The following is a 22,400-nucleotide window of genomic DNA, read 5'->3' on the forward strand; positions in this document are numbered from 1 at the left end:
CCAGCACCCTCCGCCTCCTTACTGGGGAGGCATGGCACAAGCCTGGTAGCCCTCACCTCACCCCCCCTTCCTCATCCACCACGGCTCCATCGATGCCCCTCCCCGCCGTATCACCCTCCTGGGCTGGTTGCACCACATCTCAGCCCTAATCCAGCATGCCCAGAGAGCAACTTCCAAAGTCCCCCAGGTGCATGTGCCATTGGCCTGCAGCCCATGTGCTTGGGGCACCTCTGAGCTGGAGGAGGACACGCAGCGCCCTCCACGATGCAGCTAGTGCCAGATGATGGAAGTGCCTGGCAGAGCCGGCCCCAACGCAGGACCCTGCAGGGCTGTGACCGGTCCCTTCGGGAAGGGGCAGCTTGGGCGCAGCTGGGGATGGGGGCTGCTGGCTGGTGCTGCTGCCCAGGCCCCGGGCGGAGGTGGCACTGCCCCAGCTGGGGCGAGGTCATGGCGCTGAGGTCACAAAGGCACCACAGAATATTGCCAGCATCTGCCCGCGGGCCGGGCGCAGCCTGGGGAGGGTTGGAGACACCGCCGGCCCCGCCAGGGACGCCGCCTCCTCCGCAGGCACTGCCACCGCCTGCCCCATGCACAGAGACCATGGCAGAGCGTGAGTAGTCCTGTCCCCTCTGCAGCAGCCTGCCCTCTCGGGCACTCAGGACCATCTCGCCTGCCCCTAGCCCCATGGTCTGTGGAGCAGGGGGCACCGGCCAGGCACCAGTGTCCTTGAGCTGGTGCTATGAGGCTGGGGATGGCAGCACTCAGGGCTGGGGCAGGCTCTGTTTGATCCCTGGCTGCTTGGCGGGCGGATGGCATGGCCCCAAGACATGCTGGGAGGATGCCCCGTGGGGGGCTGGCGTGGCCTGTCAGCCCTGGGCAGGTGGAGCGTAGCTGGGGTCTGAGTGGTGCAGGGCAGTGGGGTAGATGAACGGGCAGTGAGAGGGTGATGGGGCCAGCCAGGGGCTTTGTGCTGCCTCCCCCATGCCCGACCTGCCTCCTGGTGCCAGTGCTGGGGCCGTGTCCCAGCAGAGCAATGCCAGTGCAGGTACCTGGGAGCCCCAGGCGCTTGCCAGGCTGCACTGCCTGCGCCACCATTGTGTCCTCAGCCGGGCGGCTGTTATCCCAGCTCCAGGCATCTGTCCACTCCCCTTGGTGCACTGGGGTAAATGTTTCATGCATCTGTGCCTCCCCCACCGCCAGGCCTGGCTCTCTCCATGTATGTAGGCCTTCTCACCTAGCCAGGTCGCCAGCTCCCCCTGCCCTGTCCCCCCAGCAGCCCTCGATGTGCCCCTGCTGCCCAGCGACGACAGCCTAATGGCAGATGCCACCGACATGGACCCGACACTCGTGTTCGACCAGGAGGAGCAGGTGGGCAGTGCAGCCCTGGCATGGGGCTGGGGTGCCCTGGGCCCCACTGCTCCAGGGCTTGGCCTCGGGGCTACTCCCTGCTGCCTGGCGGCTGCTGGGCAGGGGTCTGGGTGGGAGACATGCCCGGGGACCCCAGCTGCTTGGAGCCCTGCCCACAGGGCACAGAGGGACACCCGCTACCTGCCTCCCTACCCCCTGAGCCCCTTTCCCCTGGCTGACTGCCTCGCTCAGTTTGCAGCAAACAGGGTGTTCAGCCGCGGCAGGGTCGCTGCCACCTATGACCAGGACGCTGCTCCGCCTGCCCAGGACAGTGTCTTCAGCATCAAGTCCGAGTATGAGCTGGCAGCCGAGGGCCCTGAGCCCAGCACCAAGGCAGACACCAGCCATGCCCAGCCCTCCGCACCGGAGCAGGAGCCAGAGCTGGAGGTGAAGCTGGAGCCGAAACCAGAGCTGAAGCTGGAGCTGAAATCAGAGCCAGACCAGGAGCCAAAACTGGAGCTGAAACCAGAGCCGGAGCCAGAGCCAAAGCTGACACCAGTGGTGGAGCTGAAGCCGGAGCAGGAGTTGGTTGGTGAGTGCTGGGAAGAGGCTGGAGCAGGGGGTGGGGGCTCGGGGTGAGGCTGTGGGGCGCGGGGAGGGGGTGTTCTCTGGCCCTGATTCCTACCCCGGGTCCATGTGGCTGCAGGGTGGAGCCCGGGCTCCCAGGTGCCCACAGCATTGAGCAGCCCGGGGTCACTGCTGAACACAGCCAGGTGCCTCCTGCCACACTGCTCTGTGCAGGCAGCTCCCCGCTGTTCAGTAACCCAGCGGCTGTCCGTCCATCCATGCATCTGTCCCTCCATCCATTTGTCCGTGTGTCCTACAGCTGGAACAACACAGGAGAACAAAAGCGAGGGCCCAAGAGAGCCAGGGGAGGAGCTGCCCATCCCGATGGAGCAGGTAGCCCCAGCCCAGCCCCTCGCCAGGGCTGTAACTCAAGGTGGGGGCACAGCAATGCTGTCATCCCAGCATTGGCATTGCCTGGCTGCACAGTCCCCTCTGGGCACAGGGGCAAAGGGACTTGGCTGTGGTCACTGAGAGGGGCAGTGGCAGAGCAGAGCAGGGTGTCTGGAGCTCCAAGAGGGGTTGGACCAGACTCCCTCACCTCCTAGGAGGAAGAGCAGTGCTCTAGGCTGGCGGGCAGCTGGCAGCTTGGCATGAGCGTGCAAAGGCCTCTGCTCCAGCCAGGCACTGCACCCTCTGACCCCTCCTCCCCCCGACTCTGACTCCTGTCTCTAGGCTATGCCCGCAGGCCCCAGCACAACACAGGCCGTGATCCCTGGCCCCACGCTCACGGCTGCCCCGAGCCCCGCCACTACCGTGGCCAAAGGCATCCAGGCCCTGTTGGGCTGCAAGGTGGGGCAGCTCGTGCTGCGCAGCATGGACCGGGCGCTGGACACCTCTGAGGAGTGGCTGGACCGCTGCCTGCCCCTGCCAGACCGGGTGCTGGGCACCGAGGGGCTGCTGGCTCTGCCCCCACCACCGTGCAGCAAGCCGGGCTGCCTGCTGCGGCTCAGCGCCCTGTCCAGCAGCCTGCGCAACCGCGCCCTGGCCCTGGCCCTCAGCAAGCTGCAGCGCACCCGGCGCAACGTCCGCCAGAGCCTCTCCCAGCTGCACCAGACAGTCGACTTGGTGAGGACCAACTCCCCCCCCACCACCACATCCCACAATAGACTGGGCAAGGACAGGCCACTGCTTGCATCCTGGTCCTGCCTTCCCATCCCACCCCCCTGTGTCTGCAGCCCAGGTAGGGACAGACCCTCCCCTCCCTCCCAGCCCCATCTCCGTACCTATTCCCCATCCACTCCCCTCCGTCTCTGCACCCTGCTCCCCGCTCCAGACCCACCCATGCCCCATCCCAACCCTGTACTCTGCCAGGGCTGAGCTGCGGTCCCCCACACCCCTGGTACAGTGCTGCCCTCCCCTCTCTGCTCCAGATTGAGACCATCCAGCAGGGCAGAGAGAAGCAAGAGCAGAGCAGCCAGGACAAGCTGCAGGCTATGTGGGCACACTGGCGCCGCAGGCAGGAGCTGGGCCATGAAAGCGGGCCAGGGGGCAGCCAGGAGGGGGCACCCCACGCCATAGGAGGTGGCACCCCGGCACTGGAGGTACTGAGCCAGGCAGCTGGGCTGGACCAGCGCCCCCCACCCCCTGTGGCAGGCCGCAGCAGCACTCAGCTCTGCCCTGTCCCTCACAGGTGGAGACCCAGGCCCTGGCTATATCCCGCAACCTGACCCAGGAGCTGCAGAGCACCTACCTGAACCTGATGGCCGGTGTCCAGGGGCTGCCTGCCAGCCTGCAGGAGAAGATGCAGCAGGTGCACCAGAGCATGGCTGAGCTGCATGCCTTCTTCTCCTCCGCCACCTCCTTCCAGGACCTGTCCAGCGCCGTGCTAGCCCAGAGCCGCGAGCGCGTGGCCAAGGCCTGGGAAGCCATGGATGAGCTGGTGGAGTTCCTGGTGCAGAACCCACCAGTGACATGGCTGATGGAGTCGCTGGCTCAGGACAGGCAGCCTGGGCAGGACGAGGGGGAACGGCGGGACATCCTCCGTGTGCTCAAGGACTACGAGCCTCAGGACTGCGGGGACTGAGACTAGGGGCAATGCTGCCTGTTCCAGCTGTCCCCAGCCCTGAGGCCTGTGCTGGTGACTTATGATGGCCAGTGCCTCTCATTTTCTGGGGCTGTACTCACCTCTGGGGCTTGTCCTCATCGCAGGCCTGTTCCCTCATTAATAAGCCACTGCTGCAGGATCCTGCTGGCCTTGTCCTTGGAGAAGAGTGCGGGTGGGAGTGGATCTTGCCTGCAGGGAGGAGCTGGCATCTGCAGCTGAGCGACTGGTGCCATGTAGCCACAAGCTATTCGACGTGGTGCAGCCACCGCTGAACTGCCCCGGGCAAGAGCGTCAGACAGGAAAGGACAAACACCAGGCTCAGTCTCATCAAGGCCAAGTCCAGAGGGCACGTCCCGGTCCCGGCGCAGTGCAGGGGTGAGCGTGTGCGACCATGAGATGTTAGGGGGCCATGATCTAACTCGCCCTCCTGGCCTTCAACTCGGTGCCTCTCTGCCCTGGCCCTTTAGCCAGCCCAATGCGTGTGTGTGTGTGCGTGTGCGCACACACGGACGTGCGTGCACATGCATGTACAGGAGAGCCTGGAGCTCACTGGACTACAGATTCCCAGAAAGAAAAGCAGCTACAGAAGCGAGCGCAGCCGCAAGGCTCCTACCACGTCCATCTTGGCTGCAGCCCAACTCAGCTCGAGGCCCCCTCTCCTCACCCTGCCCCGAGCACTGCAACTGGGTATCAGGTCCAAAAGCGCAGGGGGCAGGGGAAGGAGGGAGTCTCACCCTGTTTATATCACCAGGGATTTGGCCCAAACCCAGGAGACTGCAGCTCCTGGGGCAGGCAGGGGCAAGGGGAGATGGACCCATCTTGATGGCCATCTGAGGTTGACTTGATGGGCCATTGAGTCAACCTTGGGAGGCAATGGATTAATTCTTGGCTTTCCCACTGGCACCCTGTGCTCTTGGCCATGTCCCTTGTCTGTGAAATGGAAAGAAAGGGTGAAGAGCAGAAAAAGCACTGCTTGCTTGGTCCATTTAAAACCTACAAGCCCCTCCAGGAAGGCTCAGCCTGGACTTAAAACCTTCTCCCGTCTCAGTACCAGCTGGAGCAAAAGGCAGTACCCAACACAGCCTTGCCCTTCCTGCTCAGACAACAGCTCTGCCTACTAAAGGGGGCAATTCAGGGGAGAGGGCACTGCTTCAGGGAAGCACACGCTGCTTCTCCAGCAAGGGGTGTGGCTGTGCAGACCCATCCTCAGCACCCAGCTGGCAGGACCTCTACCCCAGTGGTTCTCGGCCTGGCTGGACTCCAGCCCTCCAGCCCAGAACACGCCAGCTCTTTGCTCTCACTCATTTCTCAACAATGGAAAAATACCAGAGCCCTTCATCTGTGGCAAAGAGCTCAAAAGACAGCGACAGGCAGAGCTGTTTCCACACATCGTTCCCCTGGGGAATCATCAGGTGCATCTGGGAAGCCATGTGTAGGTGGTTGCACCTTGCAGCGCTCATAGGAAAGGATTGCACGGAGCCCCGCTTGGGAATCACGGCTCTACCCCTCACCCTGTGGAGAAGAGTAGAGAACTCAAGTAACCTCCACAGAGCCCGCCCTGTGCTGGCTGCAGCTGGGCTGGTGTTCACCAAGTCAAAGGGCCCGGGCTTTTATTTGGGTTTTGTTCATAGAAACACAGGGCACAAGGTGGCTACGAGAGGCCCAAACCCCTGGGCTGCCACAGCTGCCCCAGTCTGGCAGGGTGCTGAGCACAGCTGGGTTCCCGCAGCTGGCACAGGGACAAGGCCACGCAACGCTGTGCTTGGACCGCAGGGCAAACAACAGGCTGACACATGGCCTCCTTGTCAGCTGGGCAAGTCTTTATTGTACAGGTACAAAAGCTTCAGATCCTTGCAAAAAAAAGACAGGCAGACAGAGAGACAGACAAACAGATCCAACCCTGCCGGCCACCCCTGCTCCCCCGAGCAACAGGGACTGAGTAGCAGCTATCCCTCACCTCCGGCCCCCCTCTACAGCCAGCGCAGTATCCCTAGAGAACGCTCCATCCTCCTGCTGGAGGAATGAGACGCCGAGAGCCAAATCGGGCGTCTCTGGCAGTCCCATAGATGTCACGGGATGGGGCCGAGGGCTCCAGATTGGGGGAGCACAGGGTGCTGGCTGCTGGGATGGCTTCTGCTTACAAGGCTGGGGGAGCCTGACCTGCACAGCGCGGCCACACAAAGGGCGGTCACTAGAACCCACAATGAAAAGGATGCTCACACCTTGCTGGTGCCTTCTGGTCCTTGCCAGCTGGAAGTTTTAGCCCTAGAGAGCCAGCCTGGTGCCAAGGTCTGCTCTGGGCCCCACACTCCTTCTGGAAAAGGCAGGGGTCTAGGATGAGACTGTCCAAAGCCAGCTGGGAGCGGGTGGCCACCCTGGTGCCCCTGGCTGGTGGAGAGGGGCACAGACTCCAGCGCTGGGCAGGGAATTAGCCTGGGAGCCTGGTGTGATTCTCCAGCTCCCATCCCCAAGTGTGGCCACTTGGGCAGAAACCATTGGCACCTGCTTCCTGCCCATCCCCGCGAGCTGCAGCCAGCAGCAGAGCGAGACAAACAGACGGCTGAGGGAGAGCGTTCATTAAAAAACCCTTTATAGTCATTTCATGTCGGCTCCAATCACAAGGAATCAGGTAGGGACGGGGTGGGGGACGAGGAGGAAAAAAAAAAAAACAGAACCAAACAGAGGGACAAGTACAAACAGACACGCGGCTCTCCCCAGAGTTCTCGGCGGTCCCAGGAGCAGGGGCAGGGACAAGACCTAGACATCATCTACTGTGTGGCTTAGTGAAGTGACTCTGAAACACGGGGCAAGGCAGAGGCCGGTCTCCGTGGCGGCGGGGCAACGCTGCGGGTGTTCTCCACGCCAGCCATGGTCTCAGCTCTCCTCATTGTCATCCACGGACTCCGATGCAGCACGGACCCTCTCCCTGTCTGGGCCGGGCCTGTCAGTCTCGGGATAGTCTGGTGCGCTGGCAGGAAAAGCACAAGAGACTCGTCACACTTCCCATGGGGGTGAGGCTGGAGCCTGTAGTTGCCAAACCTCCCTCCATGCACTGCAGGCCACCCAAGTGCCTGCCCCAACCCTGCTGTGATGGACAAGCACGGGGACAGGAATGCCCTTATCACTGCCTCTCCGGCTCATAACGATCATGACAGGCACCACTGCCACACGGTGGGAGTTTGGGGGGGGGGGAATGGCACAGGCCCAGAGAGGCTGGGCTAGCAGGACCACCGTCCCCAGAGCAGGTCCGGCCTCAGTGCTCTTGTGAATGGGCACTTGCCCTGGAGAGTCGCCGTGGCCCCAGATAGCAGCACATGGCCACCCCTGCCAAGTGAAAGGCCAGTGCTCAGAGCTCCCCAGGCAGGTGTGGGCAGGCCCTGCCCTCCCAGTGCTTGCTACTCACTCGTTGTGCGTGTCCTCGGTGGGGGCCTCGCGCTGACTGTCGCCTGCTCCTGCCGCTTTGTCCCGCTCCTTCTCCTCAGCGTTCTCCCCTTTCTGGGACATGGATTCACCGTTCACAGGGCCTGGCAGGTCTGGGAGGGAGAAGATGGGTGTTTGAGGGCCTGGCTGCTACGGCCCAAGAGCAGCTCAACAGCCCCCTTGCTCTGAGGCCACCCCATCAGCATTCCTCACTCAGGAGATGGGCACATGCCCCAGCCATCACCACCCCCCTGCGGAGCTGGCTGGCAGGGATAGGGGTGGGGGTGGGATCTTGAGTTGTGAACCCTGATGCTGCAAGGAGGGCAAAGCCATCAGCTGATGGGGCAGAGGGGGAGATATACAGTGCAGGGCTCAACACATTAGGGCTGCATTAGCTAGGTAGCATGCAGGAAGGACCAGGGTCAAGCCAACCCCCTCACTGGGACAGGGGAACACCATCCTGCCTCAAGCGCCGGGCTTGGAGCCCCTAAGGCTCCCCCAAACTTCTCACACAGGGGCTAGCTCTCATTCATCATGACCCTATGGTATTAAAACCTAAGCAAAATGATGCTCCAAGGCTGCCTAGTGCTTGCCCTACATGGAAGATGGAGTTCAAGGGTCCCCCAGGAAGTTGGGGGCCTGCACACCTGCCACCATTGCAGACCTGCACCTCCAGAGGCAGCTCCTCCAGCTGGGACCCATGCTGGGACCCCCTCCTCCTGCCTCCACAACCCACCAGCTCCAGGAGCCACCAGGCAGGCCCTCCACAAGGGCTGCCACAGGGAGCAGGAATCAGCCCTGCGAAGGGCACCAGGAAAGCAACAGGCCCCTTCCAAGAGCCTGCACCCACGTTACCAGCATTCGTCTCCTCCTCTCCTTTCTCATTCCGTGTCTCGCCTCCCGCCAGCTTCTCCTGGCCCTTCTCTGCATCCCCCTTGTCCTTCTCCGACCCAGCTTTGTTGGCTTTCTGGATGGCCTCCAGCTTTGGTCCCAGGACACGTGACTTCAAACGGGTGTAAACCTCAGCGGCCTTCTCCATTACATCCTTGTTTGCCTTGTAGCGGCGGATCTGCCACGGGCACAGGGAGTATCAGACAGCGGCTTGGGAACAAGGTGGCCCCTGCCCAAGAGTCAGATGCATGTACGCACCCCTCCCCTCCCACCCAAGTCCCCTCTCCACGTTACCTTTTTCAACGTAGCCACCACATCAGTGTGTTTCTGGAGGATCTGAGAGGTGACCTGCAGTGTTCCCAGCTCTTCCAGTGCACTCAGGCATCTCTTGATGTCCTGTAGGCAGAGAAGTGAGGTCAGAGAGCTCAGGAAGCTAGAGAGGTTTGCTTCATCCCTCTCTGGACTTGTTATACAGCATGGCCAAACCTGCTCACTAAAAGGTGGGGGAAGCACTAGGACACAGGACCCAGCTGTGGCTGCCTGGCTGGAGGTTTGCAAAAAGTCAGGCTAAATGGGGAAGGATGGGTTATATGGTCCAGAGATTTGATACAGGGGGGGATTTGATACTGCCCATCCAGGACAGAAAGCACTGGTACAGAGAGAAAATAAGAACTGACATTTACTGGGTCAGACCCTAGGTCCCTCTAGTCCAGTCTCCTGTGTCACACAGTGCAGACAGCAGATACTGAAAGGGAGTGAACTGGGTCTGACCAGGGGGTTTCCCCTGCTCCCCTCTCACTTGCAGCCTCCAGCATTTAAGGTCTGGGAAGTTCCGATTCAGAGGCCGTGCCCCTCACTCCTGCGCTCAATAGCTCCTGAGGCCCCAAGTACGTCCTCCATCCCTCTGTGAAACTGGCTAAACTGTCAGCTTCTACTATACTGGGTGGCAATGAGTTCCACGCTTTAATTACACACACTGAGCTACCGTTCCCTGTGCCCACATAGGCCAGGACAAGCAGGAGTGGGCTGAGACTGCAACAAGGGAGATGCGGGTTAGGTGGCAGGAAGGACTCTCTAACCAAGAGGGTGATTCAGCACCAGATCAGCTTCCCAAGGGGGGCAGGGGAATCCCTGTCATCTACTTGCAGGTTGCACAAGCACCTGAGACTGGGGGGGGACCTTGTCTGGAGCAGTGGTGGGTTAACTGGTCCTTTGAGATCCTTTGCTACCCTATGTTTATAGGGAGCACCTGCAACTGGATCCTGCCTCAGCTCTGGGGCCTGCACCAGATGGCCTCAAGATCCCTTTTAGCTCCACATTTCTCTGCTCCTATAAGGCAATGCTCTCCATCCCCAGGGGACAGCCGAGGAGCAGACACAGACAGAGCCTGCAGCACCCAAGCAGCTGGGACTGGCTCTGGCCTTCTCCTGGGCCTCCCCTTGAGGGTGCCAGGTTCACCCACATCTGGTGGGCACCCACAGGCAGAGCACCCAGCCAGGCCAGGAGCTGAGACTGGTGGCACATCTTAGGAAGCCCAAGGAGAAATGGTGGCACCATCTAGGGGCCAAGCTGAGCACTGCTCCTCCAGAGGCATCAATCCATCCCTGGGTAGCCCACGAGAACAGGACACGATGCTGAACTCTAGCATAACACAGCTTTTGAAACAACTGGCAGGCCCTGGCACCAGCTCAGAGGGTGTCTACATGGACAGGGGAAGAGCAGGGAGTGCTCCACTTGAGCCAGCCTTCAGCAAGCATGCCAGAGCTGTGAGAGTGGGGGCACGTCCTTGCAAGGCTCCAGCCAAGGGGGCTGTTATACACAATCTAGCAGGCTGGGAAAGAGGGCGGTTGACTGGTGACAGAAGGAGGGGGTGCTCATGCTTCCCTGCACAGCCCTGCAGGGTTGTGCGTGGTGAGGACAAAGTGCTACCAGCATCATGAGCAAGTGTGGGGGCAGGAAGCATTGCACACGTGTGCACAGCCAGCTAGTCTGGGATGCCTGCATGGGGCAGAAGAGCCAGACCCCAAGGCTCCCTGGATTCCACCCCCCACCGTGCCAGTACTCACCGGGTTATCGACTTTCAGGGCAAACTTGATCTCGCTGTGAAGCTTCTGGAGTTTCTCTTCGATTGTGGGCTCTGAGACAAAGGCAGCAGGCATCAGCCTCCTACAGACTGACCCTGCTTGCTAGCGTGAGGGGTATGCGCCCTGCAGGACAGCATGTAGCATCGCTCAGTCCCACCCTGGATGTTCTGGGTCTCGGGCCTGTGACCGGGCTGGGCTCGCAGCAAAGGTGCCCCCCCACCACTGGAGCCTGCTATGGGGATGCACTCAGAGCACAGGAGCCCTCACTCTGTTACACCCCAAAGCAGCCCCCTGCCCTGGGAGCCCATCAGCAACATCCCACAGGTTCCAGTCAGGGCACCGCACCAGATGCTTTCAGAACAACGCCCCTAAACCCCCATGTTGTGGCAACCTGCCCTGCCCAGAAAAGCATACCCCCCTGCCCTCTCCCACCCGGACCCTTTCCTTCCCAGCCCAGCAGAGAGCCACTCACCCTTTTTCTTCTCCATCCTTCTCTCGTGGATTGTGTCAGACTTTTTCCGGCCTCGCTCCACTTTCAAGGGTCTGTGGTCGGAAAGGAAACCAGAGGACAAGGCTGTTTATTGGACTGTCTGAATCCTGGGAACCCCCCACGCTCCCATGCCTCAGCTGACAGGGCAAGATGACAAGACCCTCACAATCCTCCCCCCCACCAGCTCTACCCACACAGCTTGTTCAGAGGTAGCCTGGCCTGCGGGGCAGGGTGACAGGGGTGTGGGCTATAAGGGGAACGCGAGCAGGAAGCCAGGCCACTGCTCAGTGCTTGGGGACTGCCCCCACCCCAGCCCCCCCCCCACACTCAAGGGCAGGGGAGTGGAACTCGGGGCACCGCACAGGCAGGACCCTGAAGCTCAGGCCCGCAACTTGATGTGGACAAAGGACAGCCCAGCACATCTGCAGAGGCCCCAAGCCCTTTGCTCCTGCCGAAGCCAGGGGCTGCTCAGAGATGCTGAGGAATCGGGCTCCGCAGCGAACGCACAACTCCAGATGGGTGCTGAGTACCGGTTCACGGGGCTGGCATGAAGACCCCCAGCAGAGACAAAGGAACCCTGGAGTCCTGACTTCCAGCCCCAGGCCACGATCACCTCAGACCCAGGACTTTCAACCCCCGCCCCCCCAGTACGAAGTGATTCTCTAGGGCCCGACTAGAGGCTCCCTCCTCTCAGAGGAACAGGCCTGCAATGACAGCAGGCCCCAGGCTGCTCAGACCCAGGTGAGAGGGCTCCGCAGTCAAGTAGCTTTAGAGACCTCCTCCCACTCCCAACCCTGGCATCTCCATGTGCCCCCTCCTCTGAGGCTGCTTCCGCCCCATCACAGTCACACGGCAGCTCTGCAGGGAGCTCCCTTGAAGGGAAACCTCCACCCACCACCCCGGGGATGGCAGCCTGGAGGCTTGACTGCTGGAAGAGACCCCTCCCCACCAGCCCCTAGGGGAGGGACCAAGGGGAGGGGGAAGGCGGAGGCTGACTTGTTGCGAGGTTTCTCCTCCCGGCCCCTCTTCTCCTTTTGATTCGGTTTCCTTGACAACTCAGAGGGCTGCAGCTTCTTCCCAGGCTTCTTTACCTTGGAGGAGAGAACAATGCAGAGGATGAGCAAGCCGTGGTCTCCCCACCACCCCTGCAGGGGGAGGGGCTGCTCCAGCGCCTCGTGGAGAGGGGATGGGGGCAGCACCTGGGACTGGACATGCACCTGGGACAGCCCCGGCCCCGAGCCACCAACTGGATCCGTGGCCTTCTGCGATGCGGCTCATGCACCCTCCCCCCCACACCCACATGCTGCACTGGAGGAGATGTGCCTCCAGGTATGGGGCTCCCACGCAGCCTCCGCTGTCACCTCTGTGCCTCCTGGCACTGCTCCACTTTCCTGCCCCAAGCAGGCTCCTCCCTCACAGTGAACCCCACAGTGACTGCGTATGGATGGGGAAACTGAGGTACAGGGCAGTGCTGCAACTCCCAAGCTCAGGCAGCACCAGCGGCAAAGCCAGGAATGGAACCACTGGACAGCACTGCTCTCCTGGCTTCTCCGATGCTGGAAGGAGCAGCATGGAGGAGAGAGGTGGTTTTATTGCAGTGCCTAGCATTCGCTGGACGAAAGCTCCGCACTATCCACAGCTGGTCAAGCCCTGCATTCCTGATCCAGGCAAGGCGGAGGGCAGCAGGGAGGGGCAGAGGGTGGGGTTGGCTATCAGTTCACAGCCATGCTAACCAGCAGTTGAGGAAATCTGAATCCAGACCCCAGTTGAAGCTGGCAGGGAGGTGCTGCAGGGCTGCATTAGTGCGCAAGCTGGAACTGGGTCAGGATTTGGGGCTGGCTGAACAGCTCACAGAACAACCCCAAGGGACACCCAGACAGGAGAAGCCAATGCCTGCGTTCAGTGTGTTGCTTGCTGTGACTGAGCGGGTTACCAGCCACGGCCAGATGGCGCCGTTCTGCCCAGGTGTTGCTGCGCTGGCAGCTGTGCCAGGGCTCAGCCCCTGGGGAAAAGTGTGCCAGGCAGACCAGAGCACACAGCCAACATGAGTCCCTTGCCGTGAGCAAAGTGCAACTCCAGGGGGCTACAAGTGGAAGGAACACCCTCGCCAGTGCTGGAGAGCAGGGCCAGGGTTCACACAGCCCATGGCAGGGGCAGCTTCCCTGACACCCAGCTGCTCCAGTCCTGAGCAAGAAGAGCAGCACCTGGGGCACAGGGAACGGTCCCACCAGAGTGCCAGGCTGTGGGGAGGGTCTGCGATGGAGGCATCCCACCCCCCACCTTGCTGCCCCCTCTGGCTGGGAACAGCATGCAGAGGCCGCACCCATATGAGCTCCCCGAGCTGCCCACATGCTCACCTCCTTCTCCAGCTCGGCGTCTGAGTCAGAGGATGATGGGGCTTTGGCTCGGCCCTTGCGGCCCCTTTTGGCCACATCGCCGTCGAGACTGCTGTCGCTGTCTGAGCGTGCCTCGTCCGCCTTCTCCGCTTTCTCCTTCCGCTTTTCCTTCTCCTCCTTCTCTTGCTCGCGCAGCCGGCGCAGCTCCTCCTCCTGCTCCCTCTTCCTCTTCTCCTCCAGTTCCCGTCGGCGCTCCTCGTCCCGCCGCTTCCACTCGCTGATGCGGTCCACATCACTGTCGCTGTCACTGGGGGCACAGCCAGGCAGGTCAGGGCAGCGTGGGCCCTGCCAACAGCCCTGCTCTGCTCCCACTCACAGCCTTGCTTCTCCAGAGCCTCATGCCATCCCTCCCACTGGCTGGGGATCAGACTGATGCCTGAACTGGGTACTGGACAGGCCCTGAACAGCCCTGAGGATGCCAAGTGGCTCAGGTTGGTTGACCTCCCTGCTTCCTTGCTAAGCACTTCCCTTTTTGGAGGGAGTCAAAGCAGGAAGAGACACTGGACTGATATCCCCAGAGACCCAAGGCCTCTGGTTACCCACAAGAACACAGCCCCCAGCCAGCACCTCTCACCACTTGCCAGAGGAACCACTGTTGTAGACATCCCATCTGCATGGCCAACAGTCCCCTGTTCCCCTGTCTAGGTACTGACATGACTGAGAGGAAGTCCCCAGCCCCGTGAAGAAGCCCCAGCCCCACCTGCTTGGGAGTCAGCAAACATCCACATGTCCTGTTCAGGCTGGGTCTGCAGGGATCCCTGGGCTCAACTCCCAGTGGAGCAGGTCTCCTGCCACCCAGCTGTACCCCTTGCCATTCTGCTCCCCAGGGCTGTCTGAACCCCGCCTTATGCAGAGTCCCTTACCATCAGGCACGGCACTGCTAGGAGCCGCCAGCACGACCGCAGCGCAAATGAAGAGGTGGTCCCATAGCAGGAGCTACTGAAACGCAGCCCCAGAAGTACTGGTTTGAGCACAGGTAGCAGAGATCATTGCACTTGGGGAAGGGGCTGGGGCTGCAATCCCCTGGAGAGCTGGCCAGCACAGCTCTGCCAACAGAGCAACTCGAACACCATGTTTCAAGGGCAGAGGCAAAGCCACAGCCAGGAGGGCTCCATGCACAAGATTGCTGCTCTGGGGAGCAGAGGGCACCACCCTTCCATGCCAGCTGCAGGGGGATGCACGTTTGTTGGGGCAGCACTAGAGGCCTCAGTCAGGTCAGGCTTGGCACTGTATAAACACGTAGTTCAGCACAGTCTCTGCCCCAAAGAGCCACAGTTTTGAAAGTCAAAAGTGCCTCTAGGGCGTTAATGAGCTCATTACACAACTCATTAATGAACTCATGAACCACAAGGGCCAGGCCTGTCTTCACAGGAAGGAAAGCGATTGGGGCAAGGGCAGACGAGGCAACTTGGTTTCATAGTAGGTAGGGTCAGGAGGGACCCGATCAGATCATCTAGCCTGACCCCCTGCCACAGGCAGGAATGAATGCTGGGTTCACAAGACCCCAGACAGGTGATCATCTAACCTCTTTGAATTTGCCCAAGGTAGGGGTGAGGACCACTTCCCTAGGAAGTTGGTTCCAGATTCTGGCCACCCTAACTATAAAATATTGCCTCCTGATCTCTTAAATCTCTAATACGCCATGAGCAAGTCATTTCAGAAGAGTGTGGTGCAATGCATTTGTAAGGACACTGCACCTCTTTTAAAAAAAATATTTCCAAGTGATTTCACCGAGTGTGGGCAGAGCCAGGGATTAGACTCACGGGTACGTTACTGCCCAGATGCTCTGAGCCAAGCCTCTGCCATGTGCTGCTCCTCTAGTCAGGACCCGTGGCCCTTGCAGAAAGCTTTCCACCCACCCCCGTCCAGTCACCTGGAAAGCCCAGCAGGCGCTGATGGCAGGGTGGGGCTAGCTCCTGCCAGGAGGGGATGCAAAGCCTGCGTGAGGGATTTGAGCCTGTGGCAGCCCTGCCTCCCCGGGATTCGCCCTCACCTGTCACTGCTGGAGCTGGTGGGCACCCTCTCAGGCTTTGGTTTTCTGCCCCGGGGCTTTGGGGGTGGCTTCTCGGCTGCAAGACACAAGCAGTCAGGGGTTCAGCAAAGCAGAAGACCCACCCCTTCAACAGGTGGCTGGCCAGGGCCTCTTCAAGGGAGAATCACCCAGTCCAAGGCCTGGACTTCAGTCCACAGACTCAGGTATGGGCCAATCAAGGCCCCCACATAAACAAATTCAGGAGCTTAGCAGAGAGCTCCCCTCTAGCACAGCTTCCTGGGAAAGCCTGTGGGATGCCTGCAATCTGACAATAGGCCATAGCACCCCTTAGACCCTACCTGGCTTCCGGCCCCGAGGAGCCTTCTTCACAGACATGTCCGAATCTGAGTCTGAGTCCGAGTCCGACTTGGCCACATCCACTGCGGTATTCTCCACCTCCTCCTCCGAGTCCGCTTTGGAGTCAGAGTCAGAGCCTGAATCCACCTTCTGTGAGTAGAGAAGAGAACGGAGAGCTGAGTGGGGAGGGGAACAGGAACCAGCAGAGACCTCAGGTCCAGCCCCTGCATCGCAGACACCACATCACAGAGTTCCCATCCCACGTGGGACAGCAGAGGAAGCAATCTCCAGGCCCTATGGAGGTAGGTGGTGTCCAGAGTGAGCTGGTGTCACCAGGAAGGCAGGCAGCAGTCCAGGGGCTCATGTTCACCCAGGCCCCTGAGATGCGGGAGGGTCAAACTAGCTGCACCCAGAGAACCCCACTGGCCTTCAAAGCCCAAGACAAGCCTTCTTGTGCTCCCCTCAACCCAGGGCTACATGCTGGGAGTCGGTCACTCCCCAGTCACACAATGCTCATGTCCCATACTGCCAGCAACACAGAACCCGACGCTCAGTCCCTCAGTTTTTCCTCATCAACATCCAGCCAGAATGGGCCTGGTGACTGCCTACAGCCTTCCTCTGCACTCACCACAGGCCACATCAAGTGCTGCCCCCAGCTACCCTGCTGTCCTGCAGCACGTTGGAGAGAAGGGAACAGGAACAGGGCAGGACCGGCTGCTCTTACCTTTCTCTTTCTCCCGCCTGCAGGCATCCTCCTGGGAGCCCTGGCTACTGGCTTCTTCTCGGGAGTGAAGTCCTGGGAAGGGACATACGCACATCTGAGATGGGGAAACATCCACTTTGGTTTCAGAGCCAGGCATCTCTCTTTGCCCCCCAACTCTTGGCAGCAATCCCCAGGCCCAGACCCAATGCAGAGAGGGAAAGACACCCACAGGACACAGTAACTGGCACCAGGTGAGTGAGGAGCAGCCCCAGTTCTAACAGAGAGGACTTTCCCTCTGATAACCCTTGGATCTAGACTTCATGTCTTGGACAATGCCCCAAGGCATGAGCATCCCTGGGATTTTAGCATCTTGGACTATACTGCCCACTGCACCCACAAAGCACCTGCCCCAGGACCACTAGCCACACTGTGGCCAGCACCCAGGCCTGGGAGCAGATCACCAAGGCACAGGGGAGCCACCAACATCAAGTGCTTCTCAGAGAAGATGGCAGTGTCTTGTCTCCAGTTCCTTGGGAAGGATGGAACCAAGTGGGGCTGAGCTACAGGACTAGGCCTGCTCATGCCTCTACGAGCACTTCCCTTTAGCAACGGGAGGCCTAGGAAGAATTTAAGTGCTAGTGCTGCTAGCACAGAGAGGGCTTAGCCACCTTGTTCCCTTACTGCCTTCTCCCAGTGCCTGGTGAGTCCAGCAGAGCCTGCTTGCCCCATCCCTATACTGTGGTGTGGGCGGGGGGAGATCACGCTCACCTGGTCGCTGTTTTTCTCTGACTCCGAAGAGCTTTCTGAGTTCTCGTCTTCTGATGGGGACATGCTGCCCTGATCGAGGTCACTGGAGGATTTCCGGGGTCGTTTAGCCACCGGCACCTAAAGTCACACATCACTGTGAGGGCAGCTGCAAGCTTGCCTGCTCCTCTCATCCATTCTCTCTGCCCACGTGGTGAAACACAACCCACAGGGAAGCAACCAAGCCTTCCTCATTTCTTATTATTTTCTACGTTAAACTTGGAACAGCATCCAAGGGTTAGTCAGAAACTCACAGCTCCGGCCTGAGCCGACAGTCGGCCTACACATCATGACAAGAGATCTCGATCCACCCCAGTACACGTGTGTAGGCAGAGACAACAACTCATGGGTTAACGATGAGGTTCTGAACTGGGATGGTTCCATTCTCCCAACCTCATCTCCCGTGAAGGGGGAAGCTTGCTCTCACATCCCCACCTAAAAATCCCCCTGCTGCACAGTCCGGCTGGCACAGGACAGCAGCTACACTCCAGCCCAGAAGCAGCTGCAGTTAAGTAGCAGATAAAGTAACTGCCTTATGTTGCATCTACAATACATCACACACAAATTATAACAATCTTCCTGGTCTCGCCTAGCCAGTGCCTGTGTACCTTCATAGCCAGAGACTTCCGCTTCAGCCCGCTGTGATCACTCCCCTTGTCAGACTCCTCGTCGCTTTCCATCTTCTCGGTGGCTGCAGCAGGGATGGCAGCGACTGCAGACTCTTCATCCTCTCCTGCATCGCTGCCTGCTACCGGGTCGATGTCGCCAACCTCGCTGTCTGAGGAGCTTGCCGGCTGCGGAGGCAGAGAAATGGGTGGTTGGAGGTTACTGCTCAACATGTAGTGACACCCGTCAGGGCAAGGAGAGCGGGGGATAAGCATAGAGAAGACAGAGAGCGGGACATCCCCAGACAGGGATATGCAGAGAGAGGAAGCCTGAAACAGCTCCCGCTGGAAGGCTAGGGTAATGCTCCTCCTCCTCACAGAGAGCTACAACCCTCAGGTGCAATAACATCACACAGACCTCATAAAGGGAGCTTCTCTGTCCCTTCAGCCAATGTCCACGTCCCCCAAAATCCCCTCTGCAGCCTTTCCCCACATACACAGCATTAAGGGGCCCATCTAGGACCAAAGACAGCTCCCAGTAGAGTCCTCTTTCATTCAAGTCACCACCTTGTGCTGCATCGTGATCAATCACCTGGCCTTTCCTACATACCTGCCATCTGCCCTTCGCAGCTCACCTTGAAACCCTTTCTGCCTCTCTCCAGTGCCACAAACTGCAAAGCTGCTGTGGAGGCCTTCCTTGAAGACCCCACGATCTAAACTGCATCACATAACTTTTGTTACAAAGCATCCCTTAGGCACTCCGACCTCAACCACAAAGGGCCACCTCTTGGTTTGACCCAAAGCCCACGGAAATCAATGGGAAACCAGACTGGCAACATTGGTCCTGGCCATCGGGTCAGGGCCCCTCTGCTGAGGGAAACGGTGGGACCAGCAAGCCGTCTCAGCACAGGGAGGGGAGCCAGAAGCACTAGTTCTGATTCTTGCTCTGACAAACGTGTTCTCTGCAGCTTTGGATGAGTCACTTACTCTGTGGATCCCATCTGTAAACCAGGGAGAACGATGCCTGCTTCCCTGGGACCCCAGTGAGGAAGAAAGTCAGAGATTTGCTAAAGACAAGTTATGCAGTTCCTGAAAAGGGAGACTTTGACCTGGCAGCCCCTAGAAACTCCAGCCAGGAGCAGGAGGTGGCAAGGCGATGTGGGAGACAGGCAGGACACCCGTGCTCAGGGCGACCCCGGGAGCACTCACCGGAGGGGCGCTGTAGCTGGCGTGAGGGTTGTTCTGGATTTCCCATAGGCCTTCATTGAAGCCTTTCCGCTTGTTCGGCTTCCCGTATTTGTCCTTGCACTTCTCGTATGGGAACAGGTCCTTAGGGCCCAAGAAGGCTCTGGGGAAACAAAGCAGAGGTGAGGCCCCAGCCCAGGGGAAGCAGGCAAGAGCAAAGGAAGCGCAGGTGGGGGTGCAGCTTACGTCTCGTGAGTGCCGAAGAAGAAGATGGGGTACTTGTTCGGTGGGGGCTTCACGGCACCATCTGCGATGTCATCGATCTGGAAGGGGGACAGAGCAGGACACGGTCAGGGATGGCAGCTGGAAGCACGTTACCACAGGTCGGCAGCAAAGCAGCATCATACTGGCGTGACTGTTTCAAACCCCCCCAGAAGCTTGCGGAGCAAACTGCCAGCAGCACACCAGCTCCTAATGCAGGATCTTGAGACGGGTGACAAAGAATCCGGCCCAGCCGCTTGGGCTCTGCGTGGGAACTTGACTTCAGTCTTCCTACGGCTGGGAATGCCTCATGGATTATGGGCTTAACACCCGGGGGAAACCAGCGCATTGCATTCCTCTGTAGAGATCCATATGCCTGGACTTAGAGCAGTGCTGCTGGACCCCCCCCCGGGGGAATCCTGTCCAGCCCCACTGAGGGCAGAGACGATTGCTCCAACAGGTGGTCGGAAGGGGCTCTCCTGGCTGGAAGCAGGCCACAGGAAAGCCCAGGCTGCCGGCAGGCACGACTTTTCACACACAGGAATCTCAGCCTTCTTCCCACACGCTGCGTTGGCTCCAGGGCCCGTCAGCCACTTCCACGTGATGCAGCCAGGGGACGCAGCTCCAAGGCAGAAGCCAGGGAGCGGGTGTGGGAGCTGCCACGGCAAAGAGGCAGCAACGCACATGCACGCGGGTGTCGCCCACACACCGGGGAGCCTGCAAAGAGCAGCCCTTCCAGCAGTGCAAGGGAGCTCAGCCAGCCTGGGATCCTGAGAAGGACGGAGCTCTCCCCTAGCCCCACATCCAGCAAAGCCAAAGGAAGGTGGACGGAATGAGGTCCTGAGATACTCTGCAGGCCAGTTGTGGTCTCCCTGCCTCTGACACCCTCCACCATCACTGCTGCCCCAACCCCAGAAACTCTCAGCCTGTCTCTTTTGCTGGTAGACACCTCCTATAGTGACAGCCGAGCTGCCAAGAGGGCACCAGTCTGGCACCTGAACTGGTCAAGACTTCTGCCTTCAATACAGCTCCATCCGCATGGAGTCCTTGGGCGCGAGCACAGCTCTTGGTCCCAGCACCAAATACGGTCCCATCTCCACCTGCGCCCTCTCACCCCTGGGACCATCCAGGCCCCTTCCAGGCTCTGCAGCCACGTGGCGCCATCGCCCAGTTTTCCCACCCCAAATGCCACCTCCTGGCACCGCAGCACAGCCCAAGACCTCCCTGCCCCACGGCAGGTGCACGCCCTGGCATCCAGCATCCTGCTGGGACCAGCACCCCAGGAACCCGCACCCGCGGTGGACAGCTGTCCCTGCCCCCTGCTCCACATCCACTGACCCCACACTGAGCCCCCTCCTCGTCCCACCTGCCCATGACCCACTGCCTTGTCACCGGTCCTCTGCACCCGTCTTCCCCTGCACGCACGGCCCAGCTCCCCACGGCACAAACCTGCTCCCCCATCGAGCCCTCGCTACACCCTGCAAAGCACCCTGCACCCCCATCCACTGACCCATGGCCGCCCTGCGCCCCCACAGTCCTCTGCACCCCAGGATCCACCTGCAGCCCGTGCCCCTCTGCACCCCACAACCCACCCAGCACCGCCCTGCGCCCCCATGCACCCCAAACCCATCCAGCACCCCCCATACACCCAGCACCCCCCTGGACTCCTGCACTCCGAACCCATTCAGCACCCCCCCATGCACCCCACACCATCCTGTGTCTCTCTGCACCCCCTATAAACCCAGCACCATCCTGTGTCCCTCTGCACCCCCCAGTGCCCCTCTGCACTTCCCACCTCCTTCGACCCCTCTGCACCCCAAACCCATCCACCACCCTTCCGCACCTCCCCCCATGCACCCAGCACCATCTTGTGCCCCTCTGCATGCCTCCATGCACCCAGCACCATCCAGTCTTCCTCTGCACCCCAAACCCATCCAGCACCCCCATGCGCCCCCTCCATGCACCCAGCACCATCCTGTGTCCCTCTGCACCCCAAACCCATGCAGCACCCCCCATGCACCCCCTCCATGCACCCAGCACCATTGTGTCCCTCTGCACCCCACACCCATCCAGCACCCCCATGCACCCCCTCCATGCACCCAGCACCATCCTGTGTCCCTCTGCACCCCACACCCATCCAGCACCCCCATGCACCCCCTCCATGCACCCAGCACCATTGTGTCCCTCTGCACCCCACACCCATCCAGCACCCCCATGCACCCCCTCCATGCACCCAGCACCATTGTGTCCCTCTGCACCCCACACCCATCCAGCACCCCCATGCACCCCCTCCATGCACCCAGCACCATCCTGTGTCCCTCTGCACCCCACACCCATCCAGCACCCCCATGCACCCCCTCCATGCACCCAGCACCATTGTGTCCCTCTGCACCCCACACCCATCCAGCACCCCCATGCACCCCCTCCATGCACCCAGCACCATTGTGTCCCTCTGCACCCCAAACCCATCCAGCACCCCGCTGGACCCCTCTGCACTCTGAACCCATGCACCCCCCCATGCACCCAGCACCATCCTGTGCCCCTCTGCACCTCCCACCCATCCAGCGCCCCTGTGCCCCTCTGCACCCCCCATCTCCCTGGACCCCTCCGCACCCCAAAGCCACCCAGCACCCGCTGCACCCAGCACGGCCCTGCACCCCGTGCCCCTGCGCACCCCACAACACCCCCAGCACCGCCCGGCCCTGCGCCCCGGGGACGTCCCCGCGCCCCGCCCTGGCGCCCCCGCCGCGGCCCCGGGGCGCTCACCCGGGCGGGCCAGTGCGGGTAGCCCTTCATCTTGGCGAAGACCAGGTCCCCGGGCTTGAAGCTGTGCGGCATGTTGGGGCGGGCGAGGCCCAGGCCCAGGCCCAGGCAGCACCGGGAGCCGGGGGGGGGGGTGGGGGGCGGCAGGAGACTGGCCCTCGGCCCGCCGGATGTCCCGCCCCCGCAGCCCGCAAGCGCCGGTCGCCACTGGCTGCCGCGCGCGCCGCTCCGCCGAGCCCGCCAATGGCTGCTGGGGAGGGGAGGGGGAGGAACGCGATTGGGCGGCGGCGGGCGCGGGAGGGGGAAGGGAGGGGGGTGTGGCGGCGGGAGGGGCGGGGCCAGCGTGTGGGCGGGGCCGGAGATCCCGGGCGAACGGGGCGCGCACGTGGGGGCGGGGGGAGGGTATGGGTGCGGGGCAAAGGGCGTGCAGGGCAGGGGCTCAGGACACCTC

The 22,400-nt window shown here is 61.0% G+C and overlaps 2 protein-coding genes across 3 annotated transcripts; one reads left to right on the top strand and one right to left on the bottom strand.

The window, feature by feature from the left end:
• The first annotated feature begins 360 nt into the window (after positions 1-360).
• On the top strand, positions 361-6,692 carry LOC109285023 (perilipin-3). Its single transcript, XM_059719990.1, has 6 exons — positions 361-1,368; positions 1,600-1,939; positions 2,234-2,307; positions 2,647-3,039; positions 3,345-3,515; positions 3,605-6,692. Exons 1-6 carry the CDS (start codon positions 1,315-1,317, stop codon positions 3,995-3,997), a joined length of 1,425 nt encoding a protein of 474 aa, XP_059575973.1. The 5' UTR covers positions 361-1,314; the 3' UTR covers positions 3,998-6,692.
• Positions 6,592-22,090, bottom strand: HDGFL2 (HDGF like 2). Of its 2 annotated transcripts, XM_014604952.3 has the most exons (16): positions 21,953-22,090; positions 19,172-19,248; positions 18,950-19,088; positions 17,744-17,929; positions 17,100-17,216; positions 16,353-16,424; positions 15,631-15,778; positions 15,293-15,368; positions 13,261-13,546; positions 11,900-11,994; positions 10,886-10,956; positions 10,396-10,466; positions 8,624-8,725; positions 8,294-8,507; positions 7,422-7,551; positions 6,592-6,986 (listed from the first exon to the last, which is right to left on the bottom strand). In XM_014604952.3, exons 1-16 carry the CDS (start codon positions 22,022-22,024, stop codon positions 6,893-6,895), a joined length of 1,950 nt encoding a protein of 649 aa, XP_014460438.1. In that variant the 5' UTR covers positions 22,025-22,090; the 3' UTR covers positions 6,592-6,892. The 2 variants fall into 2 exon arrangements, with proteins under 2 accessions (XP_014460438.1, XP_019350816.1); XM_019495271.2 differs by lacking the exons at positions 18,950-19,088; positions 19,172-19,248.
• Positions 22,091-22,400: the final 310 nt, after the last annotated feature.

Source organism: Alligator mississippiensis, chromosome 16, assembly GCF_030867095.1.
Source record: "Alligator mississippiensis isolate rAllMis1 chromosome 16, rAllMis1, whole genome shotgun sequence".
Lineage (NCBI taxonomy): Eukaryota > Metazoa > Chordata > Crocodylia > Alligatoridae > Alligator > Alligator mississippiensis.